The sequence below is a fragment of the Mustela nigripes genome, chromosome 3 (assembly GCF_022355385.1).
Source record: "Mustela nigripes isolate SB6536 chromosome 3, MUSNIG.SB6536, whole genome shotgun sequence".
Classification (NCBI taxonomy): Eukaryota; Metazoa; Chordata; class Mammalia; order Carnivora; family Mustelidae; genus Mustela; species Mustela nigripes.
In genome coordinates this window covers 178,107,135-178,125,930 of record NC_081559.1, presented here as the reverse complement: position 1 = coordinate 178,125,930, position 18,796 = coordinate 178,107,135, and the positions used below count along the sequence as shown (strand labels likewise).

The following is an 18,796-nucleotide window of genomic DNA, read 5'->3' as shown; positions in this document are numbered from 1 at the left end:
TGACCCAGCAATCGCACCACATATTTACCTTAAAGATACAAATGTAGTGATCCGAAGGGGCACGTGCACCCAAATGTTTATAGCAGCAATGTCCACAATAGCCAAACTATGGAAAGAACCTAGATGTCCATCAACAGACGAATGGATAAAGAAGATGTGGTTTATATATACAATGGAATACTATGCAGCCATCAAAAGCAAGGAAATCTTGCCATTTGCAATGACATGGATGGAACTAGAGGGTATTATGCTGAGTGAAATAAGTCAATCAGAGAAAGACAATTATATGATCTCTCTGATATGCTGAATTTGAGAGGCAGGGTGGGGGGATATGGGGGGTGGGGAAGGGAAAAATGAAAGAAGATGGGACCGGGGAGGGAGACAAACCATAAGAGACTCTTTTTTAAAAAATTTATTTATTTGACAGGCAGAGATCACAAGTAGGCAGAGAAGCAGGCAGAGAGAGAGGAGGAAGCAGCTCCCTGCTGAGCAGAGAGCCCGGCATGGGGCTCGATCCCAGGACCCTGGGATCATGACCCGAGCCGAAGGCAGAGGCCCTAACCCACTGAGCCACCCAAGGTGCCCCCCATAAGAGACTCTTAATCTCACAAAACAAACTGAGAGTTGCTGAGGGGTGGTGGGGATAGGGATAGAATGGCTGGGTCATGGACATTAGGGAGGGTATGTGCTATGGTGAGTGCTGTGAAATGTGTAAGCCTGATGATTCACAGACCTGTACCCCTGGGGCAAATAATACATTATATGTTAATAAAAATAGTTTTTTTAAAAAAGGAAAAAAAGAATAAAGGCCCCTTAGTAAATGCCCCTTAATATATACCTAGTGAGTTCCCGATAAAAAGAATACTGGAAACAACAGGAGAGGAGAACAATCTTCCTCCTGCTTACATTCTCTTCTTTTGAGAGATATTTAACTTATTTGCAGGTTTATTAATTCTGAGAGATGGGAGCCGTGACTTCACTATCAGCATCGGCCTTTGAGAAAACACAAATATATTACTCGTTCACAACGAACACCCTAGTCATTTCAGAAAAGGATTTACATGAGAATACATCCAAACGGGTCTAAAATATTTCCACAATCATTTAGGGAGAGCTTACTAAATGTCATCTATTTGCATGATGCTTTTTGCACAATGTGACAAAGTATTTCCAGTGCTCTCTGTTGGTAAGAAATGAGTCATTACCAAGGGTCTGCTTTGTACCAGGGTTCTGCTCCCTATGCTCACATCCTAATTGTGAGGCAGAAAAGATGTTCACAGGAATAGAGTCTGTATGTTGGAAGAGCCCCTGATTCAAAGGCATTTAACGCTCTACACTAAGCTTTTCTGCATTGACTACAAATACAGTGATTCTATTTCCTCTAGCACCTCCCCGCTTTTCTTTAACCAAATAGGCAGTGATTTCCTGACTCGAGGATATCTCTGCTATTGAGAAGAATAAAAGCGTTCTCCTTGTATTATTTTATCTATTTTATTTTGTTAATTTATTTTATTTTTAAAATATAACTAAACATTTTTTCATTATGTATTATTTATTATATATTTTATTTATTTATATTTATTATATATTTTATTTATTTGTATTTATATATTATATTTATATAAATATACAATGTATGTTACATATAAATATCTATTTATCTATATTTACTATATATTTTATTATTTATTTATATTTTATTTCATTTATTTTATTATTAACTGAAATCTAGTAGTAGCTTCTAGGTGGTGGTTTCCTGTTATTTCCTTAGTTACAGTGTCTAGTAGAGTAAGTAAAGCTTCCAAATTAATGGCTTCCAAGAGGGGCTACCCCCCAAGACAATCTCCATGTCAAATGTAAAATTCCTTAAGTTCAAAATGCAAGGAAATAAACTATTTCTCCTTTTTCTCTTCTGCATGCTCTAAATTTCTTATCTCCTATTTACTTTATTTGTAGCTTGGCTTTTGGTTCAATGAGCTGATTCTTACCTTTTACCTGCATACTGCATTAGCATTTGCAAATTTGGGAAATCAATTCAGTATTTGTTGAACGTGTTTTTATGAAAAAAGCAACAGCAAGTCTGTAAGAGTCTGGAAAGGCAGTCTGTTATAGCAAAAAGGCAAATACATCAAACAATTTGAAAGAACAACAGTTTCCTACAATGCAGCTAAAACTCATCGCCTAATAAATTGCTTGTGAGGAACCCGCTTTAGTGATTGTATGAGATTGTTGTAATTCGCATATTTAGTCTCGGTAGATGAGCATAACTGGAATACTTGAAATGTTTTCTCTCTTAATTAAGCATCCCTCATTACCTTCTTAATTCTTCTCCCCACTCCACTTCCATCCCCACAGCTGGCAAAATTGTGAACTGCAATTTATCTTCCCATTAAATGATTATAAATTCAGAACGAGTGGAGTCCAAATTAAGTTTTCAAAACCACATGGCAAGCAATTTAATAGTTAGTGGAGGAAGTGACCATTCTATCTTGTCAAAACATAAACACTTCCAGAAATAAACTGGATTTTTCCCAACAGAATGGAAAAAATCCTTTGTCTACTTTTTTGTTTGCAAAAAGATGTCACACTAGAATGTGATAAATCTTATACAGGAATCCATTTCTTGTTTGTCTTATCATTACGTTTTGTAACCCTCTAAATTGCTTAGCTGATGACACATTAAACTGTAGTCTAGCATCCTGCCTAAGTGCAGGGACTTCGGCTCTACCACTTTATGGCTGGATAACCTATGGCCAGTAGTTTAAATGTTCTGTTCCTCAGTTTCTTCATCTATAAAATGGGGTGATAAGCACATCTTCTACAAGGAGTCGTTATGTGGATTAAAGATAGACATACATATATATAAAAATATAAATATAGGCTTATATTTATATTTTTATATATTAAAAATAAAAATATAGGGGCACCTGGGTGGCTCAGTGGGTTAAAACCTCTGCCTTCAGCTCAAGTTATGATCCCAGGACCCTGGGATCGAGCCCCGCATGGAGCTCTCTGCTCAGCAGGGAGCCTGCTTCCTCCTCTCTCTCTGCCTGCCTCTCTGCCTACTTGTAATCTCTGTCAAATAAATAAATAAAACATTTAAAATATATATCTATGTATATGTTATATAAATATATATTAAAGTCATATATATGTATACATGTATACATACACTCATGCATATATCTCTTTGGCAGGTAATAAATGTCATATAAGTGACTCTTATTGTTATTATTACCATGCCTACAATCAACACAAAGAGAACAGTGAAACCCAACACAAACTTATTGTTACAACACTCTATCAAAAACCACTTTTAGGGGTGCCTGGGTGGCTCAGTGGGTTAAGCCGCTGCCTTCGGCTCGGGTCATGATCTCAGGGTCCTGGGATCAAGCCCCGTATCGGGCTCTCTGCTCAGCGGGGAGCCTGCTTCCTCCTCTCTCTCTGCCTGCCTCTCCGCCTGCTTGTGATCTCTCTCTGTCAAATAAATAAAATAAAATCTTAAAAAAAAAAAAAAAACACTTTTATGGGCGCCTGGGTGGCTTAGTTAAGCGACTGCCTTCAGCTCAGGTCATGATCCCAGAGTCCAGAGACTGGGTCCTGCAACGGGCTCCCAGCTCCATGGGGAGTCTGTTTCTCTCTCTGGTCTTCTCCCCTTCATGCTCTCTCTCTCTCTCTCTCTCTCTCAAATAAATAAATAAAATCTTTAAAACAAACAAACAAAAAAGAACCCCACTTTTGTGGATAGTATCTTTGGGATTATCTTAGAGAAGAAACATGACATGCATTTGGGGTGTCTTAATTAGAGTGTCATAGTTACAAGTGCACAGCAAATTTCAAGATTAAAGACATACATAGAGCACATAAAAATAACCAATGACTTGAAAATTCATAATATGAAATTCCCTTCATGAATTATTTATATATGGTTAATTATGTTAAAATGAGGAATGTTCTGAGATTTTCTCAACTACTCATGGCACCTTTTCTGTTCTGTATCAAGAATGATATTATAGGGGCGCCTGAGTGGCTCGGTGGGTTACGCCTCTGCCTTCTGCCCAGGTCATGATCTCAGGGTCCTGGGATCGAGCCCCACATCGGGCTCTCTGGTTGGCAGGGAGCCTGCTTCCCCCTCTCTCTCTGCCTGCTGCCCTGCCTACTTGTGATCTCTCTCCCTCTGTCAAATAAATAAATAAATAATCTTTTTAAAAAAGAATAATACTACAAAAATATATATGTAAATTATAGGTTCCATTTGGTGTGGTAATAATGTGTTACTGAGTTAGTGATAAATATCATTGCATTCTTTGGCCAATAAAAAAAGCAAAAGTTTATATTAAAACTTCTAATATTTTGTCTTTATCACTCTGTAATAAAATGTGTCATCCAAATCCATCCATTTTTGTAATGCTTTTGTTGAGATGTAAGTTACATACCACATAATTCGTCCATTTAATGATTATAATGTGATGATTTTAAGTACATCCCCAGAGTTATGAAATCATAACCACAAACAAGTTTATAACATTTTCATCATCCCCAAAAGAAACTCTATACCCATTAGTACTCACTCTCTGTTCTCCCTCCCCACGGCTGCTGGCAACCACTCTCTGTCTCTATAGATCTGTCTCTTAGGGACATTTCATAAAAGTGGAGTCATATGATATCTGGCCTCTTGTTTCTGCTTCCACTCACAGCATATTTTCTTTTTTTAAAATTTATTTTTTAAGATTTTATTTATGTACTAGGGAGAGAGACACGGGGAGAGGGAGAGAGAGAGAAAGAGAGAGAGAGCGTGAGCAGGTGGGGAGAAGTGACTCCCTGATGTAGGACTTGATCCCAGGACTTGGAGATCATGACCTGAGTTGAAGGCAGACACTGAACCATCTGAGCCGCCCGGGCACCCCTGCTCTCAGCATGTTTTCAAGGTTCATCCATGTTGTAGCATGACTCCCTACTGTATTTCTTTTTATGCCAAATAATAATCCATTGCATGGATATTTATCCATCCACCAGCATATGGACACCTGAGCTGTTGTTTCTAGCTATTATGAATAATGCTGCTGTGAACACTTCTGATAAATTTTTGTGTGGACATATGTTATCATTTCTTTTGACTGTGTACCTAGAAGTAAAACTGCTGGTCCATATGTTAACTCTATGTTTTATCGCTGAGTAAATGCCAGACTGTTTTCCAAAGTGACTGCATCGTTTTACCGTCCACCAGCTGTGTATAAAGGCTCCAACTTCTCCACAACTTTGTGAACATTGGTTATGATCTATCTCTTTCACTGCAGACATCATGTCCATATAGAGTGGTATCCAAATGCTTTTTTAAGATGCAAAACCATAAAGATACACTGGGCAAGGAAGCAAAATCTTTTATGAAAAGGGAAAGAATGATGAGATTAGGAAAAGGAACCCACAGTCAGGCTGGAAAAGGAAGCAGGAGAGGTTTCTAAGTTTGCTACTTAATTTCATGTCCTTATGCAACCAACTGCCCTTCAGAGTGTCGGGACTGTGGAGCCAGGCCTCAATTTCACACCTGGAGCTTACAAAAACCATAACAATAACTAAATCTTGGTTTATTTTACAGAGTTCCCTCCCATATTCTAGCCCATTTGATCTAACATCACAAATCTTATGTGGAAGGATATTATCAATTCCCATTCTGCTGGTAAGAGCATGAGGCCCAGAGAGGCTGACTTGACCAAGGAAGAATGGTTAAAAGTACATATATACATACGTACACATGTGTGTTTCATTAGTAAATACTATTGTGTTTAATATATAGCATTAAAAAATGCATTTATTTATATAAATATATGTTATTTATTATATAATTATATATAGCATATATTATATACAATATTATGTATATATTGTATACACTATATACATGTTTTATTTTTATATATATGTATTTATATTTATATATATTTATATTTATATATATTTATATTATATATATATATATATATATAATGCATTAAATAAATAAAATGCACAGAGTTGAACCTGGAAGCCAAATTTTTTATTTCAAATCTCAATCCTTGGTGTCCTGGTTCCTTACCACGTTCATTTGCCTTATCTCTGATCACCAAGAAAGCAGTGGGAAACCAAGAGAGGACAAAGGGAGTTGTGTGTGAAGCAGTTAGAGGCAGGTGACCTTACATCACAAAGTCCTCCCAGTCAGACTATGGGAAAGCAGCTAAGGATGCAAGGACACGTTGTGACAGGGACAGCGCGGACAGATGCCTTCCCACCTGTTCATGAGAGGCTCTTCCAGTAACCAAGAAGCCAGGGCACACTTAAATTCCTAAATTCTGAATATTTCATCTGTATATTTAATCACATGTGCTCGTCAAATATTTATTGAATAATAACTATGCGCTAGACACAATGCTAACAGGATTGGGATCTTAAAAAGCAATGATTTCAATTTTGCAAAATAAAATTAAGGTGTGAACACTTTCTAAGGCCTTCACATGGAACATCTCATTTAATCCTCACAACATTCTTGCAAGAGATGTGGAAACGGGCCCAGAGAGTGAATCAGTAAATTGACCCCAAAGTGATAGAACTATGAAATGTGGAGGCAGAATAAGAAACCAGGCAGCCTGATTCTATACCCTGTGTTCCTAACCACCACCCAGTCTTCCTGCCAGATCTCACTTGGCTGGAAGTCCCATATGGTGACGCACAGAGACCAGTAATACTGATTAATTCCAGCAACCATTGTTCAATGCTCATTAATACAGAAGCTCAAGGGCACATTCCCACAACAACCCTATGAAGTACTTATCTGCATTTTCATTTTATGGATGAAGAAACAAAGGCTCAGAGAAGTGAGTTAACTTGTCCAACATCAGAGAACTATGCTAGCTAACGCGGACATGGTGCTTCCTTCTATACCTGGCACTCTTCCTCTAAGCACTAACTCATCTAATCCTCATAACAACACTGAGTTAAGTTCCACTGTTGCCCAGCAATCTTAGTTAAGTAACTTGTTCAAGGTCCCACACTAGTAAGTAGTAAACCCAAGGTTTACTCTAAAAGTCAGTGTTGAAAACAACCAAATGGTGACTTGGCTACAAAGTGGCTGAGCAGAAATTCAAACCCAGGTCTGCCTCCAGGGAAGGAGCCTTCTCTCTTAACCACAAGCTAAGCATGGCCCCTCAATCCTACCTTAGTATAGAGGGCTGCTGGGGAAAAGGAGAGTAACCCCTGCTCTGGAGATCTCCACAGAAAGGGCATTTAAGCTGCCTCCTGAAGGAGAAAGTGCTTCCTGGCCAAAGAGAGGCACCATCCAATTTTGTTATTTTAGAAGAAATGAGGGGCACCTGGGTGGCGCAGTCGGTTAATTGTCAGACTCTTGGCTCAGGTCCTGCTCTCTGGGTGGTGAGATCCAAGCCCTCCTCGATTGGGTCTCAGCAAGGAGTCTATTTAAGTTTCTCTCCCTCTCTTCCTTCCCCCTACCCCTTTTAAGATAAAAAAATAAATCTTACAAAAAAGAAAAAAAGAAAAGTACCCGATGAGGACTTCGAAAAAGATGATACAGTAAGGAGGAGCAAATACATTATTAAGAAGTGACTGTTTCAGACTGAATCAGGAAAGCTTTTGATTTTTATTCAATTAGGAAATACTCTTGATGAAGGAAAAACGAGCTTTCATTCCCTTTAATTTTGACTCTACACTTAAAAGTCATGGAGGGATCGAAGTGTGCAATTTGCCTTTTGTAACGTTAACCTCAACTAACTCTGACTTCCAATATTTACTTCCTCAATCTAACCGCTGCAAACTGGGTGGTTACTAAACCTTCATGGATCTTTGCAAAGATTCTCTCTCCTAAAGGTCCTGAAACACAGCATTTAGAAACCAAAAGAAGCCTGGAGATTCAGGCCAAGCATTAGAAGGAACAGGCGAGCGCCTCATGCCAGCTGGGCCAGGGACGGGCACTCGAGTTGTGGCTCAAACGCTTCAGAGCCAGGTTTTTTTTTCCCTCCTTCTTCTCCTGGCAAACTGATTTATGACCCCTACGACCGGCAGCTGCAGAACCGGTCAGACCGTGGAAGCACATTACTCAAACATGATTCCAAGAAGGACCAGGATGGGATGCCAATGGTAAGGGGGTATGGGGGCGGGATCTGGGGTTCACTGCCTGTCCCGGGTGCGGCGAGACCGTCAATTCCTAATTCTCGCCGCAGCCGGGAGCCCATGGACTCTGCTCTCCCAAATGTGCGCGCTCGGGAAGCTGGCACAGCAGCGGGGCATCCGGACAAGGTGCCTCCACGCCCCCTCGCGGACGCGACCGATGACCGACCCGGCCGTGCCAATTTCGCGGTAGGCAGCTTTTCAGAACCTGGGGTTTAGCCCCCCACAACACGCTGTCAAGGCAGTCCCCGCGATCGGCCTCATTTCACAGACAGATGAGAACGCCGAGGCTCAGAGGAGTGAAGCAGGACTTGCCGACGGAAAGGAAAACCTCAAGTCAATCTTGGGTTGGCCCTTCCATCTAGGAGTCCAGGGGCTGGGGCTGGAGGCGGCATGGGGCGGCGCACCCACCCTCTCACTCTCTGGACGCACTCGGGGTCGCCTGGCAGCCAGGAGGCCTGGCAGCGCCAGGTGCCCGGGAAGAAGGAGCGCGCGTCTGCGGCGCGCGGGGCTGCAGCGGCGCGGCCGGGGCGCAGCGCGCAGCACCGGCTCCCGCGCGTCCCCGTCGGAACCCCGCGCCGGTGCCGAGTGGCAGGGCGCCCGGCTTGCAGCCGCTAGGCAGGGGAGCCACGCCGACCGTCCCCGCGCCCGCAGCGGTCCCGGAACCCGGCGCGAGTCGCAGGGCACAAGCCACGCGCATGTGCGCGCGGGGCTGCTGCGGGCACAGGCTGGCAGTGCCACAGCGCGCCCACCCGCACTGCCCCACGCCTTACCGAAGCTGCTCCCCGGTGACCAGGACCTCAGCCATGCGCTCTAGCTCCCTTTGCTGCGCCCCACCACTCCCGCTGGTGCTGCTGTCGCTGCCGCCGCTGCCGCCGCTGCCTCCCTCCTCCATGGCCGGGCTGCTCCGCTACCACTGTCTTCCCTAGCCGCCCTGGGTCTGGGTGTTAAATCAGCCTGCCCCCACGGAGGCCTCTCCCGCCATCTTTGTTAGGGGCAGTCCCGTTGCTCAGACGCGATTGGCTGGAGAGGGAATCCCTGTGGGTAGGCTGAGGCGCTTGGCAAGTCCGCTCCAGGAACTCCGGCTCCGGGCGGCGGCTGGAGCCCCTCGTGGTCGGGGGCGGGGCCAAGGGAGGAAAATATAAACATCTGGGCGGGGCTCCGGCTCCGCGGAGTGTGTGCTGGTGGAGGTTAGGTAGGTGACCTCTCCAGGCGTTACCCGCAGAGCCCATGCTGTGGGACCCTGGGGACAGGCCAGGAGGTTCTACACCAGTGTGAAGGTATTTTTATTATACTGACTCTGCTCCAAATGGCCAGAGTAAAAACAAGAACAAAATAGCTGAATAATGAACAATGAAGGATATAGGGATATACACGTCACTGCAGGGATTGGTGAAATTAGGCGTTGTTCTCATCCCAGCCCTCTTCACCAAAGACAGTTTACTTACCTTACAGCGTAGTCAATAAAGAACGCTGGCCTGGGAATCAGACCTGGGATCCAGCTCCCACCTATAATTTCTTACCAAAACGTGCTTAATCCTCAGTTTCTTCCTTTACAAAATAAAAATAACTGTGGATACCACTGGTTGACATCTACCCTGCATGAAAGATGCGCGTGGCTCGTGCCTTGCGACTCGCAAGGTGATAAATGCAAGAAGAATCAAGCCCACACATTCCGGCTGCAGAGTTGGGTTCTTAAAAGACTGCTTCTTAAAATGGGGGATATTATGGGGTTTTTTCCTCCCTTATGGGGAAGATGAAAGGAACTTTGACTAATAGCAAATGAATGTTCTGTTATTCTGTCTCATTCAGGGTGAGAGCTTGGTATACAGGAAAACAGAGTAATGCGAATGGCAGAGGTCATTATAGTAAAGGGATATCTGTCTGTCGACATTTTATGCAGCTTTTTATGATTTTTGCATATATAGAAATCTCTGCACCTTCACAAGTAAATGTAAATTTTTTTTTTTTTTTTTAGTGAATACTATATGGAACGACATGAAAATGAGAGGGCTGGTGAAAAGCAAATTATCTTCAAATAATCTTTGTGTATTCTATACCCATTATACTATTCTAAAGTATTTATACTCACTATCCTTCTGGTTTATTGCATTTTGTTATTCTGTTTTCTTGTCATTTATTTTTAAAAAGTTCACTGTAGCCTTTTCCAGTATTCTACAAGATCATTACCTAACTTAAAATTTACAATTCATCAAGCATTTATTCTGTGCTTCACATGGTGCTAAGCACTTTGTTTATTTTATTTACTTTGCCCTCACAAAAACCCTGATATTTGTGTATTCTTATTGTCAGCTTACAGTGGACAAGCTTAAGCATAGAAAGGTGATGAGATTTGCCTAAATTTCACACCTGGAAAGTCAGTTAGGCAGCCCTTGACCCCTGGGTCTGCAGACTCTCTAGGTTATGCTCAACCGCACTCCAGAAAAAGAACAATTGTACAACTCCCTTGTGAACTCAACAATAGCTATTAGGCAATGCCTTCTCCAAAAGAAATAATCTAACTTCCTTAACTCTTTAAATAAACCTCTGGCAAAAATGTGGAGCAAGTGAGATATAGTTCCAAATGAATGTGATTCTAAGAACTTCCTTCTGCATGAAGTATAAAAATCATTTAACAGAAATGGAGGTCCCAGAATTAATGAGTTTAACAGCTGGCTGTCCTTCATGGTTCAGAATATCAAGAGTTTGCAACTTTATGCTGGTTACTTACCTACTTACCTTCTCTGGGCCTCAATCTCCTGACAGGAATAATAATTCCTACCTTACAGGGATGTTGTGTGGTTTAATAACAGTATGTAAGGTTATCATGCATATGATGTGTTCAAAAGCTGTTCTCTGTAATATCTTTATTGATTGTAATAAGAAGAAGAGAAAGAGGACGAAGGAGGAAGAGGGAGAAAGAGAGGAAAGAGAAGAAATTCTTGTGGGATTATTTTCCAGGAGTTTTGGTGCAAGGCCAAACACCTTTTCTCAAAGTTATCTCTAATTATTTTTTAAATTATTATTATTTAAATTATTGACTCAATTATTATTTTTGAAATTACTATAATTATTGAAAATGAAGAAAGGAGAAGTACAGGCCTGGCCCCCCTAAGTCCCTTTTATTTAATGATATTAAGCTTTCTGGAAGTGCAGAATGAAAAAAAAATAAATTATCATTAAAATCATAAATAAAATTATAAAATTAAAAATAAACTATAAAACATTTCTGATTATCCATTGTTCAACAGTGTTTTATCCAAAAAGCTCTGGCTACATATTGTAAATCATCACTGTTGTCAATTGCCTTTTGCTTCTTCCGTTCACTCTAGTTGTGTTTTCATTTAAATTTAGGCAACTTCATCTGAAAAATAAAAATTCCAAGAAATATTTTTTTGCGGAATACTTTCTTGTTGAATAGTTTATGATTTAAAAAACTGTGGTAAAAAAAAAGCTTTTATCATGAAAGTTTACAATTTTAAAAAACACCTTGACATAAGGAAAAAAAAAAATCAAGTCAGGAAAACACCTTGTACTGCTCCAGTAAGAAAGAGCAGAATTTGCTTCTCTTGCTCGACGAGAAGGGTTTTCCGTGTCTGTAGACGTGAATGAGAAGAGCGAACTGGTTTGCTGTCATTGTTTCAACCTTTCTTTGGCACATGAGACTGGGTTAGAGGACAGATCCTTTTTCCTAACATAGGGTAAGTTTGGTCTGACTCCCAAGAACGTGCAATCACCCATGCTGAGTCCATCAGCCCTGGAGCCACTCTTCCACAACAGACTGGGATCTGCAGGTGTTGCTGGAAGAGGGATGGGCACTGACATGGTGATTAAACCAAGCGTGAAGATCTTAGAAGGGCTGAAAATTCCAACAGACCTCGGTTTGATTCCTGGCTCCACTGAGGGTAGGCTCATGATCATCTCTAATTTTTGCTCTCTTGGGTAAAGTCAAGATCATACTACTAATCCTATTGGGCTTGGGGGAGGATTCAGTAACACTTAAGGAGCACATTTCTTGCAGGTGGGATCTATTAAATGTAAGCCTTTTCTTGCGGCTTGCTCTACTCACCTGCATCCTGCCTTCTGGCTGTTCCCGTGCTTGGAGCCAGTGCTTCTCAAACTTTTGGGAGATGAGGACCAGGTATGTTTGTGCGTGTGTGTATGTGCTTTCAGTCCACTCAAGCTTGATACTGGATAAAATATTGCAGAAATGAATTTTTGGGGGAGGGAATTTTTAAATGCACAAAACACAGCCCAGTTTGTCATTGTTGTGGTCAACAGATAGCAGATTGGCAAATTTTTATAAACAATTCTCCTGATGTCTGTATGTCTCAATGTCTCTCAATACAGATAAAGGTCACCTTGGCAGACTGCCCTTTTAGGAGCACTGGTTAAGGGTAAGCTGCAATGTGAGAAGACGAACTTGAATAGAAGGAATGAGAGAGTATGGTCCGCTCTGAAGCTTAATAACAGGTAGCTCTGGGTGGTGGTGTTGCCTCTTCGTGGACACCAGTATTGCTCCCACATGATCTTAAAGACAAACTCAAACCCCACCTTCTCTGAGCTGTCTTCCTGTGCTCCCTCAAACGCTGTGTTGTTCTTCCCTGTGCCTCGCATGGTGTCAGAAGGTCGACGTTGCTACTCCCATGCGTGGTCTCCTCCCATGAATGGGAGTCTCTCTTCCTCAGCTGCCATGATTTTTATTCCCTTTCTGTGGATAGAAGCAAATGGATGGGTTGAGTATGAGCCTGTCTAGAGATTTCTGTTGATAGATCCTTTAAGAAGGAAAAAATAGAAGTGGATGGAACTAGAGAGTATTATGCTCAATAATAAAAATAAGTCAATCAGAGAAAGACAATCATCATCTGATCTCCGTGATACGAGGAAGTGGAGATGCAACATGGGGAGTTTGGGAGGTAGGAAAGGAATAAATGAAACAAGATGGGATCAGGAGGGAGACAAACCACAAGAGACTCTTAATCTCACAAAATAAATCGAGGGTTGGGGGGGCGCGTAGGGAGAGGGAGGTGGGGTTATAAACACTGGGGAAGGTATGTGCTATGGTGAGTGCTGTGAAGTGTGTAAACCTGGCGATTCACAGACCTGGACCCCTGGGGCTAATAATACATTGTATGTTAATTTTAAAAAAATTGTAAATAAAAAAAAAGGAAAAAATAAATGTAAATAAAATAAAATGTTCGTGTGTCATCATTCACATCCCTTTTTAATATATTAGTCGCGTTTGATCCATCTTTACAAACATTACAAAATAAATGTGAAGTCTTTTTGTGCTCTAATCCCAGTCGCGCTAACCCCCCAAGAAGTTCTTAAAGCTGTAAGGGCATCGAAATGCTCAATAGGTTGGTCTCTACTGCCACTTAGTGGATGATTTTGCAATGACAGCAAATGACGGTGGGTCTTGGACCAGAGGACTAGCACCCGCAAGAAAACATTTTTGGAAAATTTGGGAGGGGATTGTGGTTTGTCACGGTATTAGGAGTGCTACTGGCTTTTAGTGAGCAGAAACTAAGGATGCTAGATATCCTCATTTTCCAGGGACTGTGACCTCATAAAGAATTAAATCCTGAATGTCTTTCCTAGGTCCTGTGGGATATTCCTGCAGATGAAAAACCTGTTCCTGAACTTAGAACCTAAATTGGTTTTACATAGAAACACAAGATTTTTTTTTTTGCACAATTTTAATATAATTCTGACTTGTCCAGGAATACAATTATTATGTACATTGAGAAAAAAAATGTACTTTCCTCAGAACTTTGCCAAGAAAGATTTGTTAGAAAAAATTGTTTCATTTGTTATTTGTGTGGTAAACACGCTGTGAGTACAAAACACCCTTTTCAGGCTGCACTTGTTAGCGATTGCCTGTATGGTGACTCTATGTGTGTTTGTATAGGAAGATATTATTTAGCCAAATTTTAGAATGCCAAATATAAAAAAGAAGTGATAGCAGTGTTCAGTAAACTATTGTCTTCTGTTATTCTAAAATTATTCATTATAGGGGCGTCTGGGAGGCTCATGATCCCAGGGCTCAAATCAAGCCCTGCATTGGGCTCCCTGCTCAGCAGGGAGTCTGCTTCTCCCTCTTGCCCCTGCTTGTGCTTTTGGTCTCTTTCTCTCAAATAAATAAAAAAGTCTTCTAAAAATTTTTTTAATTGAAAAATTATTCATTATAAAAAGTTGTAAACATCTTACCATCTCGCTACACTTTCTATATTCACTTAAATATTAAAATAGATTTTATTTTGCTATAAAGGATTTTCTTTTTCTTCTTATACTCTAGTGTAAGGACATCATACTGATTTTTTTTTTATATGCACACTGAATTGTGCGTATGTATATTGAGAACATTGGCGGATTTTGAACAAAGGAATGCCATCATCTGACTTACATTACTACAAAGACGGTTTGAGATAGAACAGGCTACTCGGTTCTGTGCTTGATGAGGTAACTATATTAATGGATATTCCTTCTTTTTTCTAAGGTAGTGAGTGAGTGAACAGGCAAAAACTGGGCCACTCTGTGAAACATGACACAATACCACCATCTAGTGGCCAAAGTCCTGATTGTTTTCTAAGCAAAGTTTCAAAAGTTTACTTAACAAAGAAGGTGCAGTTAAAATTTAAACTGCTGTATTTCCTGTAGAATTAAATACGTCTTGGTGTAAATCAGAAATTCCTTATCTGAAATGATTTTAAGTAAAAACAAAGTAATACAGTTTCCAAGACACTACTTGATTCCATTTCTCCTATCTCATGAAATTATTTCTATATGGAAGTCTTCCTTCCTTCCTTCCTTCCTTCCTTCCTTCCTTCCTTTCCTTCTTTCTTTCTTAAAGTAGGCTCCATGCCCAACACGGGCTCGAACTCAGAAGCCCGAGATTCCCATGCCTCTACTGACTGAGCCAGCCAGCCACCCCAGGAGGTATTTCCTTCAAGGCTTACGCTTCAAATATTGGTGAGGCTTCACTTTTTAGCTGAGTTTTGAAAAATCACTGATTGGGTTCAGGGCAGGCTGACCCCAAAACATGCCTCTTTGGCATACTGCTTATTTTGAATTAAAGTGAACCTAAGAAGCAGCTGTTACAAGAAGGCCTCTCTGACCCTCCTTGGTCTCCTTAAAAGCAGGAAATAAATCTCCCTTGTGAAAGGCACCTGTACCAAGAGGTAGAGAGATCCCCTTATCACCAGAAAAGGAGTTTAAGGCCCAGATGTTGCATAAATAAACCCTATCACTTCACTGATTCACTACCCCAAGCTCGAACTTGATCATGTCAATCGTTTTGTCTAAAAGGAAAAAATCGCTGCCGGCTTTAGTCGCTTCTTTGAGTCTTGTATTTCTATGATCTCCCATATGTATGAATTACATTTGTTTTTCTCCTATTAATCTATCTTATGCCAATTTAATTACAAGAAAAGCCAAAGAACCTAGAAATTTTTCCTCCCTACATCACACTCTCCATGGGCCATCTCATTTATAGGCAGTTTTGTAATCACCATATATGTATATTTAAAAGCATTATCTTTTAGCTCCTAGCCAGACCTTTCTTCAAACTCCCAAGTTCTAAATCCAACTTCAAAGTGTGTTTTCCCTTGTGTCTTCTCATAGCACATCAATTGCCACACAATAGAACCAGGACTCATGATATCTCATCCCAAATCTATCCCTACCCTTCCTACAGTATGTTGTAAGAGAAATGCAGTTGCTCACACCAGAACTGAGAATATTTGATCCTTTTCCCTCTTCTTATTCCTTATGCCTAATCAAGTAGTCAATATTGTCCCTTGTAGTTCAAAAATTACTTTTTTAAAAAATTTATTTATTTATTTATTTGACAGAGAGAGATCACAAGTAGGCAGAGAGGCAGGCAGAGAGGGAGAGAGAGGAGAAAGCAAGCTCCCCAAGAAGCAGAGAGCCCAATGTGTGGCTCGATCCCAGGACTGAGGTCATGACCTGAGCAGAAGGCAGAGGCTTTAACCCACTGAGCCACCCAGGCACCCCTCAAAGATTACTTCTTAAACCCAGCTACTTTCATCACTCATGTGGGCTCTTAGAGAAAAAAAAAAAAAAAAAAAAAAAAGGTAGGGAGAGACGTTTAAGTTCAAGTAATTAGAGAACTAAATGTAAAATTGCAATTTACTTAAAATCTAAAAATCTCCTTCTCTGTAGGAGTCTGCTTCACCCTCTGCCCCTCCCCCTGCTTGTGTGCGCTCTCTCTCTCTCAAATGTATAAAATCTTAAAAAAAAAGAAAAAAAAAGAAACAACAAAAGACTCAGAGAGAAAAAAAGATACTAACTTAATTTCTGTGAGGTTTCACAACTTCTATTTTGCCTTTTCTACTGGTAATTCTTTTTTTTTTTTAATTTATTTATTTATTTGACAGACAGAGATCACAAGTAGGCAGAAGGGCAGGCAGAGAGAGGGAGGGCGGGGGAAGCAGGCTCCCTGCCGAGCAGAGAGCCCGATGCGGGGCTCGATCCCAGGACCCTGAGATCATGACCTGAGCCAAAGGCAGAGGCCCAACCCACTGAGCCACCCAGGCACCCGTCTACTGGTAATTCTGACATCGTGAGTTGAAGGAGCTAATATGAGAGTTCTCAACTAAATATATCATTAAAAATGGGAATGACATTTGGGAGACGGAAATGACTTTTGACTGCTGGTTGACTATTGTCTATGAATTCTCTCTCACCTCTCTGAAAATCTTAATTAAATCTATCACAAAGTCTTGGGACTTTTGCTCCATTACCTCTGTTTCCTTTGGTCTGAACTCTTTTATCTGATGACTTTCTAGATCTCTTTCTTATGTCCTTGGTCATCCATGAATGGTGACTTCTTTTACTTTATTTATTTTTATAAATGGTGATTCTCGGTTGTCTCTCTTCAGCTTTGAGAATCTGTGTTCACCCTTTCTTCACCCTCTGTTCTGCACGACCTACCGCCAGAGATTTGGGGGAAAGGGTAAGATCATACCTGAGCCTGAGTAGGGAGTTCTGTTGGTGGTTTGCCTTTGGGGGGTTTTTGCTCCCCACTCGTGGCATTCATTACCCACCACGCATTTCTCTGCCTTCCCACGCACCGCTTTGGCTGGTGGATGGAGCTGCTGCTACCTCAGTACGGGTGGACATGAGGAAGCGACCATCTTCCCTCATCAGTCATCCCAGTACATACCCCGGAGCCACCTCTCACTTCTTTATCTGGACTTGATATTCCCCTAAGCCTTTGTATACTTTACTCAGACTCATTGATGGTTAACATTTTGCCCCACTTCCATCATTTTCTTTGTCAATGTATCTAATCGATATTCTGTTTTTCAAGTTCTTGAGAATAAGAAGAAGACATCATGCTCATTTGCTCCTAAATATTTCCATGTGTATTTCCTAAGAAAAAAAGACATTCTGTTATATAATCACAGCCCAGTTATCAAAAGCAGGAAATGTCACATTAAAAAACAAACCAAACCAAACCACCAACCCAAAAACCTCTGACCTAGCCCGCAGTCCATATGCAGATTTCATTACTGATCTCAACAGTGTATTTTATAGCAGTAATTTTTCCTAGTCCGAGATCTAACCTAGGACTTTATCTTTTGGCTCCTACCTGAATTAATTTTATTTAATTATCATGTCTCTTCACTTTCATATAATATCAGAGAGTTTCTCAGTATTTCTTGTGCTTCATGACCCTACTATTTTTGAAGAAGGATATAGGCCAGGTTTTTCAATTATGACTGAAATGTAAAAAAAATAAATAAATAATACATGCGCAACACCCACAAACATGAAACCAGAGGAGGACAGGGGCATCTGTGGATTATAGTGGACGTGAAAAGCACTTGGGGGTGAAGAGTCTGGAAAAGCAGGACAGACCCAGTGTGAAAAGTCCTGGAAGCTGGCAGGAATATGAGCTTTTTTTCCAAGGGTGTGGGAGATGTTGATGATCTGTGAGCAAAAAGTAATGCTATTAGAGAACTCAGTGTTTAGACAATTTACTCATTGTGGCCTGGGGATGTCTGGGCAGTGGGAAAGAGGGATGGAAGGGAGGAAAGCCTAGACCTCAGGAGGCCACAGTAGTGGGAAATGAGAGCCCAAACCAAGGCCATGGTTATGAATCGTTTTAAGCTTTTGGAATGCCTGGAAGCCACTGTGCTGTTCATTAAATTTAAAAAAATAATGGGGGGGCACCTGGGTGGCTCAGTCAGTTAAGTGCCTGCCTTCCACTCAGGTCATGCTCTCAAGGTCCTGGGATAGAGTCCTGCATGGGGCACCTTGCTCAGTGGGGCATCTCCTCCCTCTGTCTCTGCCTGTGACTTGTGCTCTCTCTCTCTCTCAAATGAAGAAGCAAAAATGTATTTTTTTCCTTAAGGTTTTATTTATTTATCAGAGAGAGAGAGAGCATGAGCAAAGGGAGGGGCAGAGAGAGAGGGAGAGGGAGAAGCAGCTCCCTGCTGAGCAAGGATCCTAGTGCTGGACTAGACCTGAGCCAAAGACAGACACTTAATCATACCAATACCCAGGCCCAGCTCCCTGTTCAAATAGCAAAATTGGATATCATTTATTAGTTACAAATGATATTAGTAAAATCATTTCATAAGTTACCTAAAAAATAATCAATTAATTAGTTATT

At 41.1% G+C, this 18,796-nt stretch overlaps 1 protein-coding gene across 1 annotated transcript in view; it reads right to left on the bottom strand.

The window, feature by feature from the left end:
• The window catches only part of DEPTOR (DEP domain containing MTOR interacting protein), a 131,919-nt gene extending 121,847 nt beyond the window's left edge, over window positions 1-10,072 (bottom strand). Inside the window, exon 1 of the mRNA XM_059395088.1 lies at window positions 8,928-10,072. Within this exon, the coding sequence (XP_059251071.1) occupies window positions 8,928-9,049 (122 nt within the window). The 5' untranslated portion in view covers window positions 9,050-10,072. The remainder of the gene's footprint in view (window positions 1-8,927) is intronic.
• Window positions 10,073-18,796: the final 8,724 nt, after the last annotated feature.